Genomic DNA, 22,193 nt, shown 5'->3' on the forward strand with positions numbered 1-22,193 from the left:
TTTGAGTTGGTTCTCCAACCCTTCACCCAGAGGTTGAGGCAGTCACTCAGACCCTCACCCAAAAGTTTTGAGTTGGTTCTCCAACCCTTCACCCAAAGGTTGAGGCAGTTAATGGGGCCCTCAGCCAAAGGTTGAGGCCTCAGTCATGCCCCGAGGAGGCTGTGGTTATAGGAGGAGGTTTCCAGAGGTTTCCAGGACGGTCGAGGAGGATTCCATAAAACTGGAACACGGGCGGAGGGAGGACGGAGCGGACGACGGGGAATACGTCCCATCCTTTTGTGTCCTGAAGGTGTGAATATCACTCTCTCTCTCTCTCTCTCTCTCTCTCTCTCTCTCTCTCTCTCGACAAGTATCGTAAGAAAGTATCGTAAGATGACATATTTAGCTCATCTCTCTCTGTCTCTCTCTCTTACGCGGCATCCAGTGTCTCGACCATCTTTTATATTACCATGATTCTGGTCTCTCTCTCTCTCTCTCTCTCTCTCTCTCTCTCTCTCTCTCTCTCTCTCTCACATGCAATATCCTTCGTGGGGCAGGAAATGGTTCCATTTTAAAACAGCTGCTACGCCCATCATACATGGACCCAGGTAACAGAGAGAGAGAGAGAGAGAGAGAGAGAGAGAGAGAGAGAGAGAGAGAGAGAGAGAGAGAGAGAATATATATATATATATATATCTATTATATATATCATATATATTATATCTATATATAGTATGTAGTATGTATGTATGTACTCTCGATCATCTTTGTTCTGACAATATTTACTATTCTCTCTCAATAATAATGATAATAATAATAATAATAATAATAATAACCTCATTCATAGATTTCGGTGCCATTGTAAAACACCTTACCAGAGTAGGAGTGGGAGGAGGAGTAGGAATAGTAGGAGTGAGAGGAGGAGTAGGAATAGTAGGAGTGAGAGGAGGAGTAGGAATAGGAGGAGTGAGAGAGAAGGTAGGAGTAAGAAGAGGAGTAGGAGTAACATAGAAGTAGTAGGAGGTAGACAGAAGTAGGTAGGCCATTAGTCGTAAGAGGTAGGGATGAGTCAGGGAGTACAGCCAGCATTAGGATTATTAGTTAGTAGTAGGAGCCGTTGGGGTGGGGGAGGGGCGGGGTGGGGGTTGGTGGAAAGGTGTGGGCACGCCATTCCCCTGGAGAGAGAGAGAGAGAGAGAGAGAGAGAGAGAGAGAGGAATATTAGGAATTTAATGACTGCCTCATCCTGACCACCGAAACCTAAGGTTTTCTCTGTATAGCCCAACTGTCGCTCTCTCTCTCTCTCTCTCTCTCCTCTCTCTCTCTCTCTCTCTCTCTCTCAGGATGGATGGGTATAAGTACCTCTCGTCAGGGCATCTTCAGGTGTGTGTGAGAGTAGTTTTCCTTTTATCTGGAAGAGGAGGAGGAGGAGGAGGAAATTGCTCCCAAGAAAATGAGATCGTTCCTTAAGGCTAAACTTGTCGCTAGTGAACAGGAGGCGTAATGAACGCGCACGCTAGTTTTGTTCGGTTTCCGAGGGACGACGTTATATATATTTATTCGTTTCGCGTGCAAAAATATAAATAAATAAATAAAAGGCGGGAAATCCGACAGTAAGGTGGTGATAAGATCAAGATAAGAAGGGAGGCGTAAGATGACGTAAAATGAAGTAAATATGAAAAATAAAGATATAAATATAAAAAGCAAAAATAAGATAAAAATATAAATACAAAAAATTCTCTCTCTATTATTATCACCCTATACCAAGAATCCATCAGTCGAATATGTTTGTATGTATGTTTCCAAAATGATTTCCTAGAAGGTCCTGCAGGCCTTATAGGACTCGGAAACTACTTCCTGGAAAAGAGAGAGAGAGAGAGAGAGAGAGAGAGAGAGAGAGAGAGAGAGAGAGAGAGAGAGATGCAGTTAGCATCATCTTAAACCACTCAAAGTGCATCGGACTAATAGGATCATTTGGTGATTATGGTCGGGGGCCCCATCCTCCTCTTGTATTTGGCAACAGGAAGTGGCTGGTCCTGGAAAATGATATAGCCGGGCACGGAATGAGAGAGAGAGAGAGAGAGAGAGAGAGAGAGAGAGAGTGGGCCGTTCTTGGAGTCACAATACAGTACACTTACGATGAGAAAATCAGAAAAATTAACATAAGAGAGTCTGGGAAAAGTTATTAAAATTGTTGGATGAATTAGAGCAGTGGTCCTTAGACCTTTTGATGACTCCAGAAAACAACACCCCCCCCCCCCCCACACTCACCACCCATATATGGTTCCATACCACCCAAGTCCTATTTATTGACAATAAACCATACTTAGAGGTACACGAACAGCTATAGGAATGGAACATACCAGAAAATCAAAAGCACTTATAGTTTTTTATATGGTGACCGCCAATGAACCTCTTAAGCCTTTGCTGCATAAGCTCCCCGTGTCATTGCTGTGGGTTGCAACAGACCTTGGGAGTCCTTTGAGGAGAGTTTTCCTATGATAAGGTGCCTCTCTACTATGAAAGTTCTGCTGATTATTTGTCTATAATATCCCTATCAGGAAAACTTTATATCTGGTGATGATACATAGTTTAAATGTGTGTATATATATATATATATATATATATATATATATATATATATATATATATATATATATATATAATGACTGATGTATCTATTTATCCACAGCTACCACAAGGAAAAAAAAATAAAACATTATCGTAACGAAATCAAAAGACATCCACAATGAAACTTGAAGAGCGATTCTGTACAAAGCCTGACTCGTGAAGAAGGTTAAAAAAAGAAATAAAAAAAGGGTATAAAAGAGGAAACGAGACGGATTATATAAAATAAAGGAAGAGGTGAATTAGGTGAGAGAGATAGAAGGAGGATTCTAGGAAGGAGTTGGAGGAGGGGTCGGGGGTGAGGTTGAGAAAAAAAATGGGGGAGGGGGGGGGATGGAGGGTGGGGGGGGGGGGGGGGAGGGACCTCTTGAAGGTGGGGGTTCCATTTGTCGAATTTGTGTGAGTGTGTGCGCGCATTTTGTAGAAAGAAGTAAAAGGCGGTTACGTGGGTGGGTGGATGGGGGCGTGGGTGGGGGGTGTGAAAAAAAGGTCTTTTTGGTCATGGATGGGCGGGGGAGGGGGGTTGGGGGGGGGTGTTAGACCTGGGGTTGAGAGAGGTTTTGGGATAAGGTCTGTGGGTGAGGGTTACAAGAAATGGGGTGGGCCCATCTTTATGGTCTTCCTGATGAGAGAGAGAGAGAGAGAGAGAGAGAGAGAGAGAGAGAGAGAGAGAGAGAGAGAGAGAGAGATGGCATTGCGGCGGTTGTGGCCCATGGAAGGTGAAAGAACCTTCATGGATGCTGAAAAAACTCCTGGACGCTACAGTTCCTGGAAGGTGTGAAAATCTGTAGGAGACACCTTGCAATAAACCCATAGAAGCTGGATGATTATCCGGAAAATTCGAAGAAGCTGGAAAATTGCCTGGAAACACACTGGATAATTAGAGAGTTCATGGAGGCTGGAAAAAATGACTAGCCCTGGAAATAGAAAGAATGTCTGGAAGCTGGAAAGTTACCTGGAAACTCTGGAAATTGAGAAAATCTATGTAATCTGGAAGGTACCTGGAAATTGAAAAAACTCGGTGAGCAGAAAAATCACATGGAAACTCTGGAAACTGAGAATCTGGAAAATTACCTGGAAACATAATCTGGAAGATTACCGGGAAACTGGAAACTTAGAATCTGGAAAACTACATGGAAACACTCTGGAAACTGAGTATCTGGAAAATTACATGGAAACACTCTGGAAACTGAGAATCTGGAAAACTACATGGAAACACTCTAAACTGAGAATCTGGAAAACTACATGGAAACACTCTGGAAACCTGAAGAGCTGGAAAACTACATGGAAAAACACTGTAAACTGAGAATCTGGAAAAACTACATGAAAAACACTCGGAAACTGAGAATTCTAAAACGATGAAAAACTCTGGAAAACTGTTAATTCTGGCAAAATTACATGGAAACCACTCTGGAATTGAAATCGGAAAACTACATGGAAAAACACTCGTAAATGGAATCCACTACATGGAAACACTCTGGAAACTGAGAATCTGGAAAACTACATGAAAACTCTGGAAACTGAGAATCTGGAAAACTACTGGAAACAGTTAAATTGACAAAAATCCAATGTGTACTGGAAATTCCATAAGTTCCATAGGCGTGTATCTGACATCTACCTCCTTGGACGCTGGAAACCTCCCTGGAAAGAGTAACGGTCTCTTGAATATTTGAAAATCCCCTGGAATATGGATACCCTGGAAAAAGTCCCTGGAAGCTGGAACTAGTTCAATATATCTGACTAGTTTTGGATATTGGCTTATTGTCATTATTTTTATTGTTATCACTAATTCAATGTCTGCCAAGAATCCTCTCCTGTTATTACTAAAATGAGAGAGAGAGAGAGAGAGAGAGAGAGAGAGAGAGAGAGAGAGAGAGAGAGTTTGTTTGTGTATTGTCGCTATGTCAGGGCCAGCAATGGTAAGAAATGGCTGTCGGTAGGACCGTATTTCTAGAGCTAGTCTCTCTCTCTCTCTCTCTCTCTCTCCCCTGGGTGGTGTTAAGGCCGTCGCTGACCCACGGTTCCTGCGACGCCAAGTGTTCAGTGAACGTACCACCAAGTCATCATGGCCAATGGGTTAGCGTACCTAGTAGTACTATAGCTGCTTCTGTTGCTGTTTTAGTGTCGAGGCAACGAAGATCTGTCCCTCTCTAATATGAAATAAGCAGAAATTTACTCCTAATTTTAATGAATTTAATCATCTGAGAGCATTCCGCTTCGTATGTGTGATTCTTTTCATCATTTTGTTAAATCGTATAGTCACACCACGGCGAGCCAGCCTCTCTCCCTCACTAGTCCTAGTCTGTCCGGACGTGTGCGGTTGGCTCCGGCTTCGGCCCCGCCTCCCTTTATGCACTTGGAGCTAGAATGAGCGTTTGTGTGCTTACGCGTGTGCTCCATGTTTCTGCTCCTTCTTTTCTATTCGCCCTGACATTCAGTAGGTGATATTTCGAAAGCACGAATAGCGGATATTGGAAATAAATATTTTACGAGGCCATTTATATATGTGTGCTTAAGGAGATGGAGATCGCCGATATGGGGCATGGTTTTTTTTTTTTTCTTTATCTGCCGCCATTGTATATACAGTCATTCGAATCTCTTTTTATTGCTCATTTATGCTCCCGAACAGAAATATTTTTATATATAAAAACCACTCATTAGCAACGGATAAATACCGAAATTTGTATCCGTCCCGCTACACGGGATGACATTCGAACACGACGGCTGGTTATCGGAAACGGTTACAGCACAGATCCAAAACTGATAAATTTTTTAAACGTCTACGCATCCCGTGCGCACACGCACGCACGCATACGCACACACACACACACACACACACACTATGAGGTAGCGGGAGAGGGCCTCTCATGTTGCAACACCCCAACACACACACACACATACACACACATACGGTGCAGGTCTATGCGCGCACCCTTGAACGAAGCTACAGCCCCTGCCACCTATCGAAGAGTCGCCTTCCATTTTCAAGTTGATGGATGGATTTTCCTATCCTGATTGATGTGTGATGTGCGTAGGGCATCGTTTTCTCGGCTGTTTGTCGTCATTAAGCAGCCATTAGAAGGTTATAACGCGTGTGCACTGGTACTAGTACTACTATACTGGGTCCTCCATGCTGCTACCACACCACTCCCCTACTACATATACGTCTAGGCATCTGCTAGACTGCCGGCTCTCTCTCTCTCTCTCTCTCTCTCTCTCTCTCTCTCTCTCTCTCTCTCTCTCTCCGTTTTTTGGCCACGAGGCGTCCTTCCGTCGTCTGTAGGACCTCGTCCTGTACAGCAAGTCTTTAATTGTAGTATTTATATCCGAAATGCAGCTTCATTCATTGATAAGTTGGCATTTCGCGTATGGAACTCTATGGGAGTAACACGCCCTGTTTCATTAAACTTAAGCTGCTTCTTTTTACATTATGGTTCATTGTGACTAAATACAGTTCGCCCGTGCTTGGGCGTGTGTATGTGCATACATACGGTTGTATATGTCGTATGCTGTCGGTTAGGACACTTAACCCACCAGTAGGGGTTCCAGATTGCCCCAGGACAAAGGAAATTTAGAAATATGTAGGATATTTTTGTCCTATAAAATCGTGCGAATATAGAACCATCAGCTATTGATTTTGCCGTTTGATGATGTCATAGGCTATTAAAACAATGCACACACTTCCTTAAAGAGTATTTTAATCACCAGATGACTCCCAACAATGCAAAAAAAAAAAAAAAAAGTTGTCGAGATCAAAACTACCCTCGGAAATCGCCAAATTAAAAGCCTTCGAAACCGTCATCGCAAAAATAAAAGCCACCTCCCGTTGAATATTTGAAACGAAACACGTTGCACTTCGGGTTTTATTTATTGATTTATTTTTCATTCTGTTTTGATTGCAGGTGGGTTTAAATGCCACCTGCCAGTTCCTTGTTGTTGTGGAGTCATTGCTCCTTGATAATTCAGCATTGGACTGCAGCCCAACCGATGGTTTTGTGATTTATTTGAAGAATAAATGAAGGATTCAACTTGATATTCCCGTCTGTCTTAAAATGGCAGCGTTGACCTTATCGTATAATAACATCTGTTGGTTTATAGTGATCAAATTTTGATTTTTATTTGTTGCTTAACACACACACACACACATACATATTATATATATATATATATATATATATATATATATAGATATATATATATATATATATATATATATATACACACACGTGTGTGCAGAGCGTGTGTGCGTTTGTGTATGTTACACGAGCATGTGTGTATATATACAGAATATATACATGTATATATGATTACTTAAGGATATTTGTACAAAATTTTAGTACTATAAAATTAAACTATAATGCACTGATATGATTTGATTAAAACCGCCAAATGATTAGACGATAATCCAGATTGTTAGACTTCATCATGAGACTCTTAATAGACGAATCGACCGAAAGTCATAGACGGTTATAGACTGGTTTTAATCATATTTACTTTCTTTCGCAGGTGAGTATGGTGGCTGAATGGTGACCGGGTGGGCCTGGCAGGTTGGTTAAAATGATTATTATTAATGGCTCTGTTGCCTCATTGTGACCCACTGACTAGTTTACACACTCATACAAATCCAGTGATGGCGAACAGCGCCATCTCTGTCAGCCATCTTGCATTTCTCGTCAACCCCTTTTATTATTATTATTATTATTATTATTATTATTATTATTATTATTATTATTATTATTATTTCAGTGACAGCAGATAACTGTGGGTTCGTCAGCCATTTTTTTTTTATTTCGGTAATGGCTGGCGGACTGGCGGCCATATTGGTTTTTCGTGATGGCTGGTTTTTTATTTATTTATTTTTTTTTTTTACCCCCACGATGGCATTGCTTACTCTCACTCAGAATTAGGGAGTGACACTAATTGAATGAGTAGGACCCATACTTGACACTTATTCCTGTCCATTACTGACTCAGAATTAGGGAGTGACACTAATAAATGAATGGGTAGGACCCATACTTGACACATATATTACTTACTCAGAACTAGAGTGACACTTAATTGAATGGTTAGAAACCGATACTTGACACATATTCCTGTCCATTACTGACTCAGAATTAGAGAGACACTAATGAATGGGTAGGACCCATACTTGACACATATATTACTTACTCAGAACTAGGGAGTGACACTTAATTGAATGGGTTAGAACCGATACTTGACACATATTCCTGTCCATTACTTACCCAGAATTAGGGAGTGACACTAAATGTATTGATAGGACCCATACTTGACACATATTCCTCCCAGAATCAGGGAGTGACACTAAATGAATGGGTAGGACCCATACTTGACACATATTCGACCCATATTCCCGTTTTTTATTATTATTATTATTATTATTATTATTATTATTATTATTATTATTATTATTATTATTATTATTATTGTGACGCCTGAATGAAATCAGACATCATTTTCGCTTACTCGGGGAGTAAGCCTTACAAACCACACTATTGTTCTTGTTCTTACAGGTGTTGTTCTTGTTTTGGGAGTGGGGGGGGGGGGAGGGTAGGAAAGGTCTATGAAAAGCCTTTAAAAAAAAAATCTGGAAAAAGTGTTTCACGTTGATCTAAAGACAGGAATTTTAGGATATGATATTTAGCGGTTTAAATTTTTCATTCTAATGAATAAATAAATAAAAAATATCCTTTTTTCCAGACCTTTTATTAGGTCTCTTCCGTAGACCTTTCCTAACCCCACAGCAACATCAACAAAGTAGTTTGTTTGTTTGTATGGTGTTTTTACGTTGCATGGAACCAGTATGGTTATTCAGCAACGGGACCAACGGCTTTACTCAGTGACTTCCGAACCACGTCGAGAGTGAACTTCTATCACCAGAAATACACATCTCTCACACCTTAGTGGAATGCCCGAGAATCGAACTCTTGTAGGCGCACTCCCCGAGTAAGCCATATGGTAGCAATTAGAGAAAGAAAGGAAATGGGTGAGATATAAGGGTAAAAAATAAAAAAAAAAAATGAATAAAAGGATTAAAAAAATAAGATAAAGGGTAGTAGAGGGAGGGAGGAAAAGGCTGATAAAAAAGATAACAAAGGAGAGGAGGAAGGGGAAGGAAAGGGCAAAGGAAATTGGAAGAAAAGTGTGGATAGGCGACTTACGAAAATATATTTAAAGCAAAAATCAAGGATAAAAAATTGATTGAGAAGAGGGTATACCTGGAAAAGGAGTGATGATTATGGAAGAAAAATAAAGGATAATAAAAATTCAAACAAGAAATAAAAGAAAATTAAATTTCAAGTAAGAAATTAAAAAACAAATTTCAAGCAAGAAATTAAAAACATTAAAGTTCAAGCAAGAAATAAAAAAATTAAATTTCAAGCAAGAAATTAAAAAAATATTTCAAGCAAGAAATAAAAGATAGATAAATTTTCAAGAAGAAAAAATAAAAAATAAAGTTCAAGCAAGAAATTAAATTAAGAAATAAAAAATGAAAGTTCCAGCAAGAAATAAAAAAAAAAATATTAAGTTCAAGCAGAAATTAAAAAAATAAATTTCAAGTAAGAAATAAAAAAATAAATTTCAAGCAAGAAATAAAAAATTAAATTTCAAGCAAGAAATTAAAAAAATTAAAGTTCAAGCAAGGAATAATTAATAGTTCAAGCGAAAAATAATGACAAAAAATTCAAGCAAAAAAATAAACAAATAAAAGTTCAAGCAAGAAATAAAAAAATTCTAGAAAAAAAAAAGGTTCAATCCAGGAATAACAGAGAAAAAACGCGCGAGAAACCTGGCATCAAATGCAGCGTTGATTGACATCGCCTGGGCATGCTACCTGGATACCCAACCGCCTTGGGCATAATAAAAAAAAGGAGGGTATGTTGTTGGGTACTGGGAAAGGAAGCGGGTATGACCTGAAGTGACTGTGGGTAGGAGATGAAACCGTTGAGGGTACAGGGTATCTAGAATGCCATAGAATTATGTATGTAGTTGTTACAGGAGTGTTGTAGGTATCAGCCGAGAGAGAGAGAGAGACTCTCTCTCTCTCTCTCTCTCTCAACTTGCCTGTCAATAGTCTTTACAGTTAATGACTGGCTACAGGGGTGGTGGGCACCCTTTGTTATGTAATCCCATATCCCCCCATCCCCCCTCCCCCTAATCCCCAGAGGAATGAAACCAGTTACCTGATTAGTAAAAGTCATAATTTGGGGCTGATTGGCCAATCGATGCTATGAGCTGGAAGGATTAATTGTTTCTCTCGACCCCTTCCCGAAATTATGAATTAGGACCTGACCAGGTCTATGGATTGTGTTGTTGACCAGTTTTCTGTAATTTGTTCTTTACCAGTTCTCTGAGCCTCAGTCTTGAACAGTTGACCAGTTTTCTGGTACTTTTTTTTGACCAGTTTTCTGTAATTTGTTCTTGACCAGTACTCTGAGCCTCAGTCTTGATAGTTGACCAGTTTTCTGGTCCTTATTTTGAACAGTTTTCTGTAATGTGTTCTTGACCAGTGCTCTGAGCCTCAGTCTTGAACAGTTGACCAGTTTTCTGGACTTTGTTTTGACCAGTTTTCTGTAATTTGTTCTTGACCAGTACTCTGAACTTTCTTCTTCTTGACCAGTACTGTGGCTCTTGTGCTTGGCTAGATCTCTGGTCCTTGGTTTCAAAAAATAAATAGATAAATAAATAAAATCTCTAAGGGGTACTTGAATTTCTCAACACTCTGATGATATAGTCATTCGTAGCGACTCTTTTAAAAGTGTTAAAGAGAACGCTTAAACCGATTCTTATATACCATATTGTTTCGAGGTTAAATTCCCACCGGCCTGAATTATGCAGTTAGCAGTTTCATACCCGCTTCCGTGGGTATAAAAGGATGCATCTCCTTTCTAAATGACTGACGTGGAGACGCCACAAAAAAATAAAAAAGTATGTTTTCTTACATCTTAGTTCCCAGCAGTATATATATCTCCCTGGTGCAGATATTGTATCAATCATAGGTCATTACCCACGGCGGGCATGTTGCCTGCGTTTTACGATGCCCGGAATTTTGGGGTATTGCTGGCTGGAGGGCAAAAGCCAAGTCGCCAACTGTCATCCTCAGTTTTTGCCAATATTGGCCCAGACTGCGCTGGTTATATCAGTCCGTCAGTTTACAGGAAATAGATTTGTTATTGTACGATTATTTACAATTATGTTTCTTCTGCCACAAGTGAAAAACAAAAGATAAGTTTGTAAAATGTTTCATATTTAAGGAAGAGAGTAGATTATGTGTGGTAAAAGGGTTTATATATATATAATATATATATATATATATATATATATATATTATAGGGATATATATATATATATATTATATATATATATATATATATATATAAAGGTTTTTTGCCATGAAGGAAAAAATGAAAAAGCGAGTTAGCCAAGTACTTTCGGTCCTCAGTAAAGGGTCCGAACAGGACCGAAAGTACTTGGCTATCTCGCTTTTTCATTTTTTCCTTCGTGGCAAAAAACCTTTATTTATACATAGCATCACGTTTCATATACTTCGTGATCAAATTATTCAATAATTATATATATTATATCATATATATATATATATAGATATATTATATATATATATATATATACGTGGGGCCTTTGCTGCACTAATGAGTGCTGATCTCTCTCTCTCTCTCTCTCTCTCTCTCTCTCTCTCTCTCTCTCTTTCTAAGGTCCTCACCCATCCAAATATTGACCTTAACCAACATAAGTTCCAGTCAATTTTATTCTCGAAATGTCAACCGCCAGTATTTTATTTTATTCATTTTTTATTTGATTTTTTAATTTTATTTAATTTTTTTTATTAAGACTTGTACCCGATTGGTCTGTGTCATGTTACATATATTTAAGTTATTATCGCTTACTCGGGGAGTAAGCCCACTAACTACATTGTTGTGTTCTTCCGTTGGTGAAACAACACTCTTATTTGACCGTTGGTTTTATCCCGCGCCGTAAGTAAGCTGGAGGTCTGATCACACCCTTTTTGTTAGCCTTTCCCTAGTGTCAGTATCTTTCCATAACAGTATTTTTGTTTTATATATTCTTGAATTTTCGTGTTTTTGTATTTTGACGTATATTCGTTTATCGTTAATTTTTTTGAAATATTAATGACGAAACTCAGGTTACAAATTTCTCTCTCTCTCTCTCTCTCTCTCTCTCTCTCTCTCTCTCTCTCTCTCTCTCTTCTCTCTCTCTCTCTGAACCGTAACAAACTTCACATGACAATATATTGTCCCGCTGATTCTTTTCGACCATGCTGTCTCTCTCTCTCTCTCTCTCTCTCTCTCTCTCTCTCTCTCTCTCTCTCTCTCTCTCAGACGTGGCGTGAATTCTGCGAATATGACAGAAGTATATACTTTCGTTTTCCCAGAATTGATCCACACATGTGGCTGTAATAAATTCTGGGAATTTATTGGTGTATGATGTTAATAAATTCGTGTATTAGGTTCACATAACGTAGATGATATTGGATTAAAGTATAAATGTCTTGACATTCACTTACGGCTTTGGGATTCGCTGAGTGCTTATGTTTTCTCGTGTTGAGGTCCGTGTTCCTTGCCGCGTTGAGTTAGTTACTACAACAATTTGAGGACAGGGTATGTCTGATTTAGTTATTAGAATGAAAATGTAAAAAATGAATATATTTATTATTTAGTTATTAGAGAGAAAATATGATAAAATATATATATTTATTATGATTCAATTAGAGCGAAAATTAAAATTATTATATATATATATATATATATATATATATATATATATATATATATATATATATATACATACACATCGAGCTACAATGTCCTTTAATATCTAATTCGCTCTACCTTGGAATTAATATATTTTCATTTTCGGTTTAGCATATATGAAAATATATTAATTCCGAGGTAAAGCGAATTAGATATTAAAGGACATTGTAGCTCGATGTACGTATATGAATCAGGTAATGTGATATGACTTATATATATATATATATATATATATATATATATATATATATATATATATATATATTTATTTATTATTTATTTATAACATAGATTATTTATATTAACATGATGTAAAAAATATTTATGATTTAGGTATTAGACTGAAAATGTAAACAAATGAATATATTTATGATTAATTTCTTTGAATGAAAATTAAAAAAATATATATATATTTATTATGATTTAGTTAAAAGAACGAAATTGCTAAAAAAATAAATCGTGCATTGTGAAGATTTCAGAACAATTATTTTAATTTTCGTTGAGAGAGAGAGAGAGAGAGAGAGAGAGAGAGAGAGAGAGAGAGAGAGAGAGAGCAGGTCACGGAGGAGGACGCTTGCTTGTTGAATCGGATTCCCGGAAAGCAGAACTGCATGAATTTCTTGCTTAAAAAATTTTTCCAGGAGAGGATCCAGTGAGTGAATGACCTCAATCAGTTTCGTGTCCCCAGATACGTATGCACAGCGCCTAGCATGCAATGATCGACTTTGCATTCGTGGAATTCACGAAGCCACTCTCTCTCTCTCTCTCTCTCTCTCTCTCTCTCTCTCTCTCTCTCTCTCTCTCTCTCTCTCGGTGTCAATGAACGTGGCGTTTCAGGTCACGTAAACGAACCATTATGTGACGTTTCAAGGTCACGTTTGCGCCGTCAGCTGTTTTTGGTATTCGTTCGCTTGTCTTTCGTCATTCTTAATAATATCCCCTTCCCTGACCCTCTTGATTCCCCCTTCCTCTTCTCCCTCTTCTTCCCTCAATCCCCCTTCTTCTTTTCTCCCTCAATCGGGTTCCATCACCCCCCTACCCCTCTCGAACCACTTCCTCCTACTACCTCACACTATCCACCTCGTCTAGTTTTCCAAGATCTTACATGCGCAAAGAGACGGCCCCTTTCTCTCTCTCTCTCTCTCTCTCTCTCTCTCTCTCTCTCTCTCTCTCTCTCTCTTTAAACCTTCCTCAATGCTTCTTCTTCGTTCCTCTACATCCTCCTCCTCCTTCTTCTCCTCCTCCTCCTCACCCGAAGCAGAATGCACGAAATCTCTTCGTGGGGCAGGTGAGCGTATCCTCATAATATGCACCTGAGAGATGATTAGAGGCCGCCACCGACTGGCGCTAATGTTTATACTTGACCCGTGAATTCTCGCTACCGGCAGGACCTTTTGCGAGCTGCTACGTAGAAGAAACTACGTGAGAGAGAGAGAGAGAGAGAGAGAGAGAAGAGGCCCCACTCACGTCATTACCCAGCATTACCCAGAAGTCCCTCTTCCAAAGGCGTTATCTCTCTCTCTCTCTCTCTCTCTCAATTGCATGCATTGCATACAAGAAATGACGTAAGTGTGGTCTCTCTCTCTCTCTCTCTTCTCTCTCTTCTCTCTCTCTCTCTCTCTCAATTGGATACATGGCATACGACGGGAAGGCTTTTAAAAACTTGGCAAGAACATTGGAATGAGTTTAACATGGCGTATATATTTTGAATTATATTTTATTTTGGTGTGTTAAAGTGGTATTTTGGAGTTACCTGGGGTCTTAAAAAGATATTTTTATTACATTATTTACACATGAATTTGCTTATTCCTTTGTTTTTGGCTTTGCGTATCAATTGTTTGTGTTTGCGTAACTTTACTCAGGAACCTGCGTATGACTCGCTAAGGTTTATTGCAAAGTTCAATTACCTTTTTTTTATCTGGGTAGAAAGAGAGAGAGAGAGAGAGAGAGAGAGAGAGAGAGAGAGAGAGAAGTATACGCAAATACGCAACTCGTTAATCCAATATTATAGTTATACCAGGTCTAATACGCATATGAACTCCAGGTTATCAACAAGTGCCACCAGGTGACGCCTTCCGTACTGAGAGAAGAGAGAGAGAGAGAGAGAGAGAGAGAATATCACGTCTCTGTAATCGTATGTGCAGAATCCGTAGAGTTTTTTTAAAGGCTCTGTCTTCTCGGATAGGTCGACCCCTTCGTTTCCAAAATTAATGGGAAAAAAAAAAACGGTTCGCGTAGCGTCTGAACTACGCCGATTACCCTCCCTCACCTCCCCTCCCCCCTTTACATTTTTCATGCCTATCCCTCCCCCGGGAGGGGGGAAGGAAGGAAGGAGGGGGTTGCTTGCTGCTTTGTCGCGCGGCCGTAGTCGACGAGGAGGAGGAGGAAGGGTTCCTGGGGGCGACCTCTTTGGGTAATTGAAAGGAAGCTCGTGGCGTTGACATTTTACTGTTGCGCTCTTGAAAGCAGTGGCTCTCTCTCTCTCTCTCTCTTTTTTTCGCCTCTCTTCCTCTTCTCTCCTTCCTTTCGCTCTCTCTCTGTAGCTGTATGTTTTTTTTAACTTAATTGATTTACCTTCTTTTGTTCTCGTTCTCAATTTTTAAAAACCTTACATGTTATAGTTTTATTCATTTATTTATTTATACATTTGCTTTTTTATTTTATTTATTTATTTTTTTTGGTTGACAGATCTACATTGTATTGAATTTGTCTTTGGTTGATCTTGGATCTTATATTTTTGTATTTTTTTGGGTTGGCTCTTTAGATCTTACATTTGTTTCAACTTTTATTGGGTGACTTTAGATGTTATATTTGTTTTTGAACTTATTTGGTTGACGTTAGATCTTATATTTTTTTTATATTTATTTTGGTTGATCTTAGATCTTAAATTTTTGAACTTATATTTGTTTTTACATTTTTTGGGTGACCTTAGATCTTAAAATGTGTTTTGAACAATAAAGAGACGAAACTTAAAAATAAAATCAGTAAAAGTCCATTCAGACATAAACCGTCATCCTTCTCTCTCTCTCTCTCTCTCTCGGTCTCCTCTCTCTCCTCTCTCATCTCTCTCTCAGTCTCTCTCTCTCTCTCTCTCTCTCTCTCTACACCTACCTTCACTGGTCACATCTGTATCAAAGCAGGTGTTCGAACATCATGACGACATATGCTCTGCTGTTCAACAGTTGCTGTTCAGCAGTTGGCTTTGGCTGTTGAGGCTTTGAGCGTTGTAGGTTTTAAGATTTTTTTTTTTTATTATTTCATTTTTTATAGTTTTTATCTCGTTCTAGTGATCAGGTGAATAGTGGCAATACACAATAGACAGTTGGCTGTGTTTGGTGATGGTGACTTAGTTATATATATAAGCTGGCGTGACAGTATCTGTGGTCATCTTCGTTGGCATCGTTGTGGGGCCTTCGTGGCCATTCATGGACAGTGACTACCAATTAGCGGGAAGTTATGAATAAGATAATCATTCATTTCTGTATATGAATAAGATAATAATTCATTTCTGTATATGAATAAGATAATAATTCATTTCTATATATGACTTAAGATAATCATTAATTTCTGTATATGAATAAGACAATCATTTATTTCTGTATATACTTCATTTCTGTATATTATCAGATAAATAATTCATTTCTATATATGACTTAAGATAATCATTAATTTCTGTATATGAATAAGACAATCATTTATTTCTATTATACATTCATTTCTCTATATGAATAAGATAATCATTCATTTTTGTATATGAATAAGATAATCATTTATTTCTATATATGAATAAGATAATCATTCATTTCTATATATGGATGATAATCATTCATTTCTGTATATGAATAAGATAATCATTCATTTCTATATATGAATAAGATAATCATTCATTTCTATATATATGAATAAGATAATCGTTCATTTCTGTATATGAATAAGATAATCATTCATTTCTATATATGAATAAGGTAATCGTTCATTTCTATAAATCCAAATTGCTTGAGCAAGTCAGTAACGAAAAACTAATAATCGTAAACGAATTGATATAAGATGAACAAAAATGTATTTAAAAGAACTCTGTTAGCATAAACTATAAAAGAATGGGTGTATTGAAATGTATTTGAAAAAAAAGGCTCCATTAACACAAACCAAACCAATGTAAAAAAAAAAAAATAGAAAAAAAATGTTAATGACAGGCAGACGAACCTAATTACTAGTTGTACCTCACCGAGTGACCATCAGACCACAAGATTGGTCTCATTGAATGCCTCGGCAACAATAGGCCTGTTCGCTATTAGAGAGAGTGAGAGATAGAGAGAGAGGAGGGAGGGAGAGAAAGAGAGTGTCCCAACCGGATGTGTCACTTTAGGACCGTAAAACACCCGAATTTTGGAGGGTCGATACCGTTTTTTTTATTTTTTTTATTCGCTGATCAGAAACGCGATATTGAAGTCTTGTACATCTTAGAGAGAGAGAGAGAGAGAGAGATATCACGCCACCCACATCAAGGGTCTAATGGTAGTCCTCTCTCCCCCTTCCTCCCTTGCCAACACATCTCACTGGGATTATGGGCACCAAATGCCCAGTAACTCGTACTACCGTAACACTGACCAAAAAGACCTTTATGTAGTACATGATTACTAGTAAGCATTTTTTTCCCCCAAATAAAGCTTTGTCATATTTCTTCAGTGTTGTTCGACGATATCTCAGAAAAGTACGAACGGATTGTAGCTGAATTTTAGGGAGGCGTGGGCCATATATTAAAGAGTAGTTCGCTAGATTTAGAGATGAATTCGGGTTACGGATACGGAGACGTTATTTTAAAGGGGGGGGGGGGGGCGGGGGGGGGGGTTGCGTGTTGGAGGGGTTGGTGGGCTTGATGGAGTGATGATTTCAGCTGTTTGGCAGAATGGGAATTTTATGGTTAATTCTCTCTCTCTCTCTCTCTCTCTCTCTCTCTCTCTCTCTCTCTCTCTCTCTCTCTCTCTCTCTGCTTTTTGTATATTACTTAAAAAAATTGGACCGTTAAACTCTACGGGTTCATATAGCCAAGTGTCAGTTACGTTCTCTCTCTCTCTCTCTCTCTCTCTCTCTCTCTCTCTGGTAGACATTAGAGGTGCCTCACACTGAGGGACCTGGGGCAACCCGAACAAGATGTAAGTTTTGTAAGTTTTTTTTTTGCTCTCTCTCTCTCGTTGATTTTTTAGTTTACCTCGGGCCTGGGCTAAACGCGGGCGCTGTCTAAAAGCAGCCAGTGAAGAGGTGACAAAAATCACTGGGTAAAAAGAGCTCTCATCAAAATCAGCAAAAATTACAGAGACATTTAAAAGGTTATACAAAGTCTGCAAAAAAGTGACAACGGAGCAGTAAAAAAGATAGCAAATGTCCAGGCTCTGTCGCATCTAGCCCGGGGGACACTTGCGTGAGAGGAGTCCCAGGTGTTTGGAGAGCATGTGTTCCTCTCTCAGTCACTTTTTTTTTTTTAGGACAGGCTTCGAAACACCTGTTTGTCGTGCAGTTTCGTGCGGAACTTCGTACACGTGCATGCCTTGTGCTGAAACAACCGGCGATGTGAGATGAAAAATTATATAACTCTCTCTCTCTCTCTCTCTCTCTCTCTCTCTCTCTCTCTCTCTCTTGAGTTAGTGGTTTCGACACCTGATCCAGTAATTTATCAACTCCGCCACACCTGCAGGGGACCCCAAGATCGATTTTGGGGGTTGGGTTTGGGGTTTAGAGAGGGGGAGGGGGCCGGTGTTTTGGCCCCCCCTGAAATAAATCTTTGGGCTTGGAGCTGTTACTAAAGAAGTTCTGTGTTAAAATAAAAACGCCCATACCACCCACTGACTTCCAGGTTTTTGAGGTTGCTCCGTTCCAGTACCTCTGGCTTCCTGGATTTTGAGGTGGCTCCATTCCAGCACCTCTGGCTTCCTGGATTTTGAGGTCGCTCCATTCCAGTACCTCTTGCTTCCTGGATTTTGAGGTCGCTCCGTTCCAGTACCTCTGGCTTCCTGGATGGTCGCTCTGTTCCAGTACCTCTGGCTTCCTGGATGGTCGCTCCGTTCCAGTACCTCTGGCTTCCTGGATGGTCGCTCCGTTCCAGTACCTCTGGCTTCCTGGATGGTCGCTCCGTTCCAGCACCTCTGGCTTCCTGGATTTTGAGGTCGCTCCGTTCCAGTACCTCTCGCCCCTGGATTTTGAGGTCGCTCCGTTCCAGTACCTCTTGCCTCCTGGATTTTGAGGTCGCTCCGTTCCAGTACCTCTTGCGTCCTGGATTTTGAGGTCGCTCCGTTCCAGTACCTCTGGTATCTTGGATTTTGAGGTCGCTCCATTCCAGTACCTCTCGCGTCCTGGATTTTGAGGTCGCTCCATTCCAGTACCTCTTGCCTCCTGGATTTTGAGGTCGCTCCGTTCCAGTACCTCTTGCGTCCTGGATTTTGAGGTCGCTCCATTCCAGTACCTCTCGCTTCCTGGATTTGAGGTCGCTGCGTTCCAGTACCTCTTGTGTCCTGGATTTTGAGGTCGCTCCATTCCAGTACCTCTCGCTTCCTGGATTTTGAGATCGCTGCGTTCCAGTACCTCTCGCTTCCTGGATTTTGAGATCGCTGCGTTCCAGTACCTCTCGCTTCCTGGATTTTGAGGTCGCTCCATTCCAGACGTAGGCAGCCATGGAAATATAGCACACGTCTGTCTGTCTTATACTAATTTTTACACCCAAAACCTCAAGGTTCTGTCTTATTAACTTTGTATTGTTCTAATGAAATTATCCTCATCACCTTGCTTTAGTTAATCAGTCAATCAGTATTTAAGTCAGGTGTAAGTTCAAATATAGCATAGTTTACAGTATGGCTTGATGGTGAGCGAGTTCCTTTAAGGCTAAACGAATTGGATATGGGGGTCAGATTCCACGTTAAACAGTTAAAAGCAGCTCCTCTAATTCTATATTTGTTTTAGAACCCCTCAAGGTGAAACGGCTTTCTGTTGAAATATTTGTGTATTTATATATATATAATGTGTGTGTGAACTTTACTTGTCCTTTGTACCCATCAAAGACCAGCACCATTAATGAGTCATGATTTGCCTCACCAAGGATTTAAGAGAGATGATAGGAACCAGATGACTCAACATACTGATGCCACTTTGCATTTCAACAGGTACATTACGTATAACTAATGACTTTGGAAACATCTGTACTTCAGAGGCTGAATGAGAAGTGACCGAGATTGGAATCGGAGTTTGAAGAAGTTTGACGTCGTGGTGGCGGCGTTGTGGTGGTGATTGATTACGGACGGAAATATATATATATATAAATATAAATATAGTAGAACTGTCGCCATTGTGGTGGTGTTAAGACTCCTCCTGGAACAGAAACAGACCAAATAAGACCTGAACAGGTCTGGAACCTGGAACAGAAACAGAACAGATCTGGAATTCGAATCGTTCCGTCAGCGAAGTGTTGTCTACTGAGGAATAAAACGGAAAATGAAGTTTGATATATATTTAAGAGCGTAGAAGTTGATTATACACTTTCGTGTGTGTGTGTGTGTGTTTACCAGCGAGAAGGTTTCTTTCACCCAAACACCTGCGGCTAAAAGAGTGTGGGTGTCCTGCTGCACCCCATCCTTTCCCCCCTCCCCCCCCTCTCTCTCTCTCTCTCTGTATCTCTCGCACCACACTCTCGGCAGGTGTGTGTGTGTGTGTGTGAGCGACAGTTCAGGAAGGTGACACCAGCTTGTATAATCTTCACCTCCGTCCGTGGACACCAAACGCAGTTATCGAGTGGGATAGTGAGATACGCACCTTGGAGGAGTATAACTTTCAGATCTGGCCATGAATCGACTCAGGATGGAGGAGCTGTACGGTGGAGATAGACCTGAAGAGGAGGAGGAGGAGGAGGAGGAGGAGGATGATGAGGAAGGTAGTAGCGATCTAGACGACCCCCTGACCAATGGAAGCTGTGAGGGGTGAGTGCCTATCTATTCGTAACGCTTGGCTCATGATGATGATGATGATGCAAGCAAACAATTGCACCTTGGAGGAATGATAGTGTGTTATTCCTCCAAGCAAGGCACAGTCCTCCCCCCACCCCACCCACCCCCACTTCCCTAAAATAAAAAAAAAAAAAGAAATCACGAGTTATTTTTCTTGCAATGATCTCTCGGTGTTATGGTACAAGGCACAAGGTTGGGAATGAAGTCGAAAGACGTATACAGTAGATTTTCTCTGTTTGCAATGTTATGAAGTTATATTATGTTAATAATAAAATCCAGCTGCACATGCACAATATATATATATGTGTGTGTATATATATATATATATATATATATATATATATATATATATATATATATATATATATATATATATATATATTAAACCACATAACACACTGTGTGAAGTTGAAGACGCACTTTGTTGACTTTTTTGCCTCACGGAGATTTTGAAACTTAATGGCACCGGTCTTCTGTATCTTTTGAGCTTGGTGTTTATATATATATATATATATATATATATATATATATATATATATATATATATATATATATATATATATTATATATACATATATATATATATATTTGTATTTATATATATTTGTATTTATATTTATATTTATATTTAGTGGTATTTATCGGTGTTTTTTAAAAGTTTTTATCTGGATTTTTCTGGACCCTGTAGCCTACAGAGTTTTGCAATTAGGATGTCCTCAAAAATATTTTAATTGTGGTAGGAGTATGAAATACTGCCTTTTGATGTGTTTACCATGACAATGGTGGCTTATATATGTTTTGGAAAGAAATAATAATTATTTTTTATGAAGATGAGGTGTTACGAAATGTATAATTCAAGAATAAGTCTTGTTAAGTGTGTTCTAGGAGTTGTGGCTTGGCTGGAACTGAAGTGTAGATTCTCTCTCTCTCTCTCTCTCTCTCTCTCTCTCTCTCTCTCTCTCTAAGTGAGGTACTCGAAGGCAATCCCACGAGTGGGGTAGAGAGAAGTATAGGCCTACCTGGAGAAATATCTCATGTGTTTATTGATAGGAGTGAAACTGTGTACCTGGTGGGTATTCGATTTTGGTGGGTTACAGCCGTGTGGCTGGCAGTCTCATCCGTGAAAGAATTCTAATATAATAAAAATGTATATACGTAAATATATATATCATATATACACGTAAATATACAAGCATCCGAATGCCACTATACCTTTAAAAGTCACTTACGTAAGATATGGATCTAGCCATAGGAATATTGCTGGTAAGTACTTCCACTTTAAGCCTCTCTCTCTCTCTCTCTCTCTCTCTCTCTCTCTCTCTCTCTCTCTCTCTCTCTCTCTCTCTCTCTCTCTCTCTCTCCCCGACGTCAAGTAACAGGTTATAACGTTATTCCTCTTTATCATCCATATGTAAGTAGCACCCCATACCCTCCCTCACCTGCGCCCCCGCCCCCCCCCCCCTAGCCCCACCCAAGAGGATGATGATTACTAATGGGATTACAAATCCTCCTTCCGAGGATTCGGCAGGCATCTGGCCGAAGACCTTGGCCCGCTTCCCGTGGGGGCGGCCTTTATGTTCTTAAAGGAGAACTGTCGGTTCGAAGACGACGGACGGGCTTGGCGAAGGACTGCTCTCTCTCTCTCTCTCTCTCTCTCTCTCTCTCTCTCTCTCGTTGCTCATTTACAGTGCAGATTTTTTTAATTGGAGATTTAGCGTCTATTCAATGAGATATTTGAGCGGAGAGGAGAGAGAGAGAGGAGAGAGAGAGAGAGAGCGAGAGAGTGCAGA

At 39.6% G+C, this 22,193-nt stretch overlaps 1 protein-coding gene across 10 annotated transcripts in view; it reads left to right on the forward strand.

Annotated features, from left to right (window-relative positions):
- Positions 1–22,193, forward strand: part of LOC135205130 (insulin-like growth factor 2 mRNA-binding protein 1) — a 355,998-nt gene that overhangs the window by 301,257 nt on the left and 32,548 nt on the right. Inside the window, exon 1 of one of the 10 annotated variants that reach the window (XM_064235488.1) lies at positions 19,973–20,376. The exons of the other annotated variants lie outside the window; for them this stretch is intronic. Coding sequence (XP_064091558.1) covers positions 20,243–20,376 — 134 coding nt within the window. The 5' untranslated portion in view covers positions 19,973–20,242. Of the gene's footprint in view, positions 1–19,972; positions 20,377–22,193 lie in introns of those variants that run through there. 10 annotated transcript variants of the gene reach the window in all.

This window comes from Macrobrachium nipponense, chromosome 48, assembly GCF_015104395.2.
Source record: "Macrobrachium nipponense isolate FS-2020 chromosome 48, ASM1510439v2, whole genome shotgun sequence".
NCBI lineage: Eukaryota > Metazoa > Arthropoda > Malacostraca > Decapoda > Palaemonidae > Macrobrachium > Macrobrachium nipponense.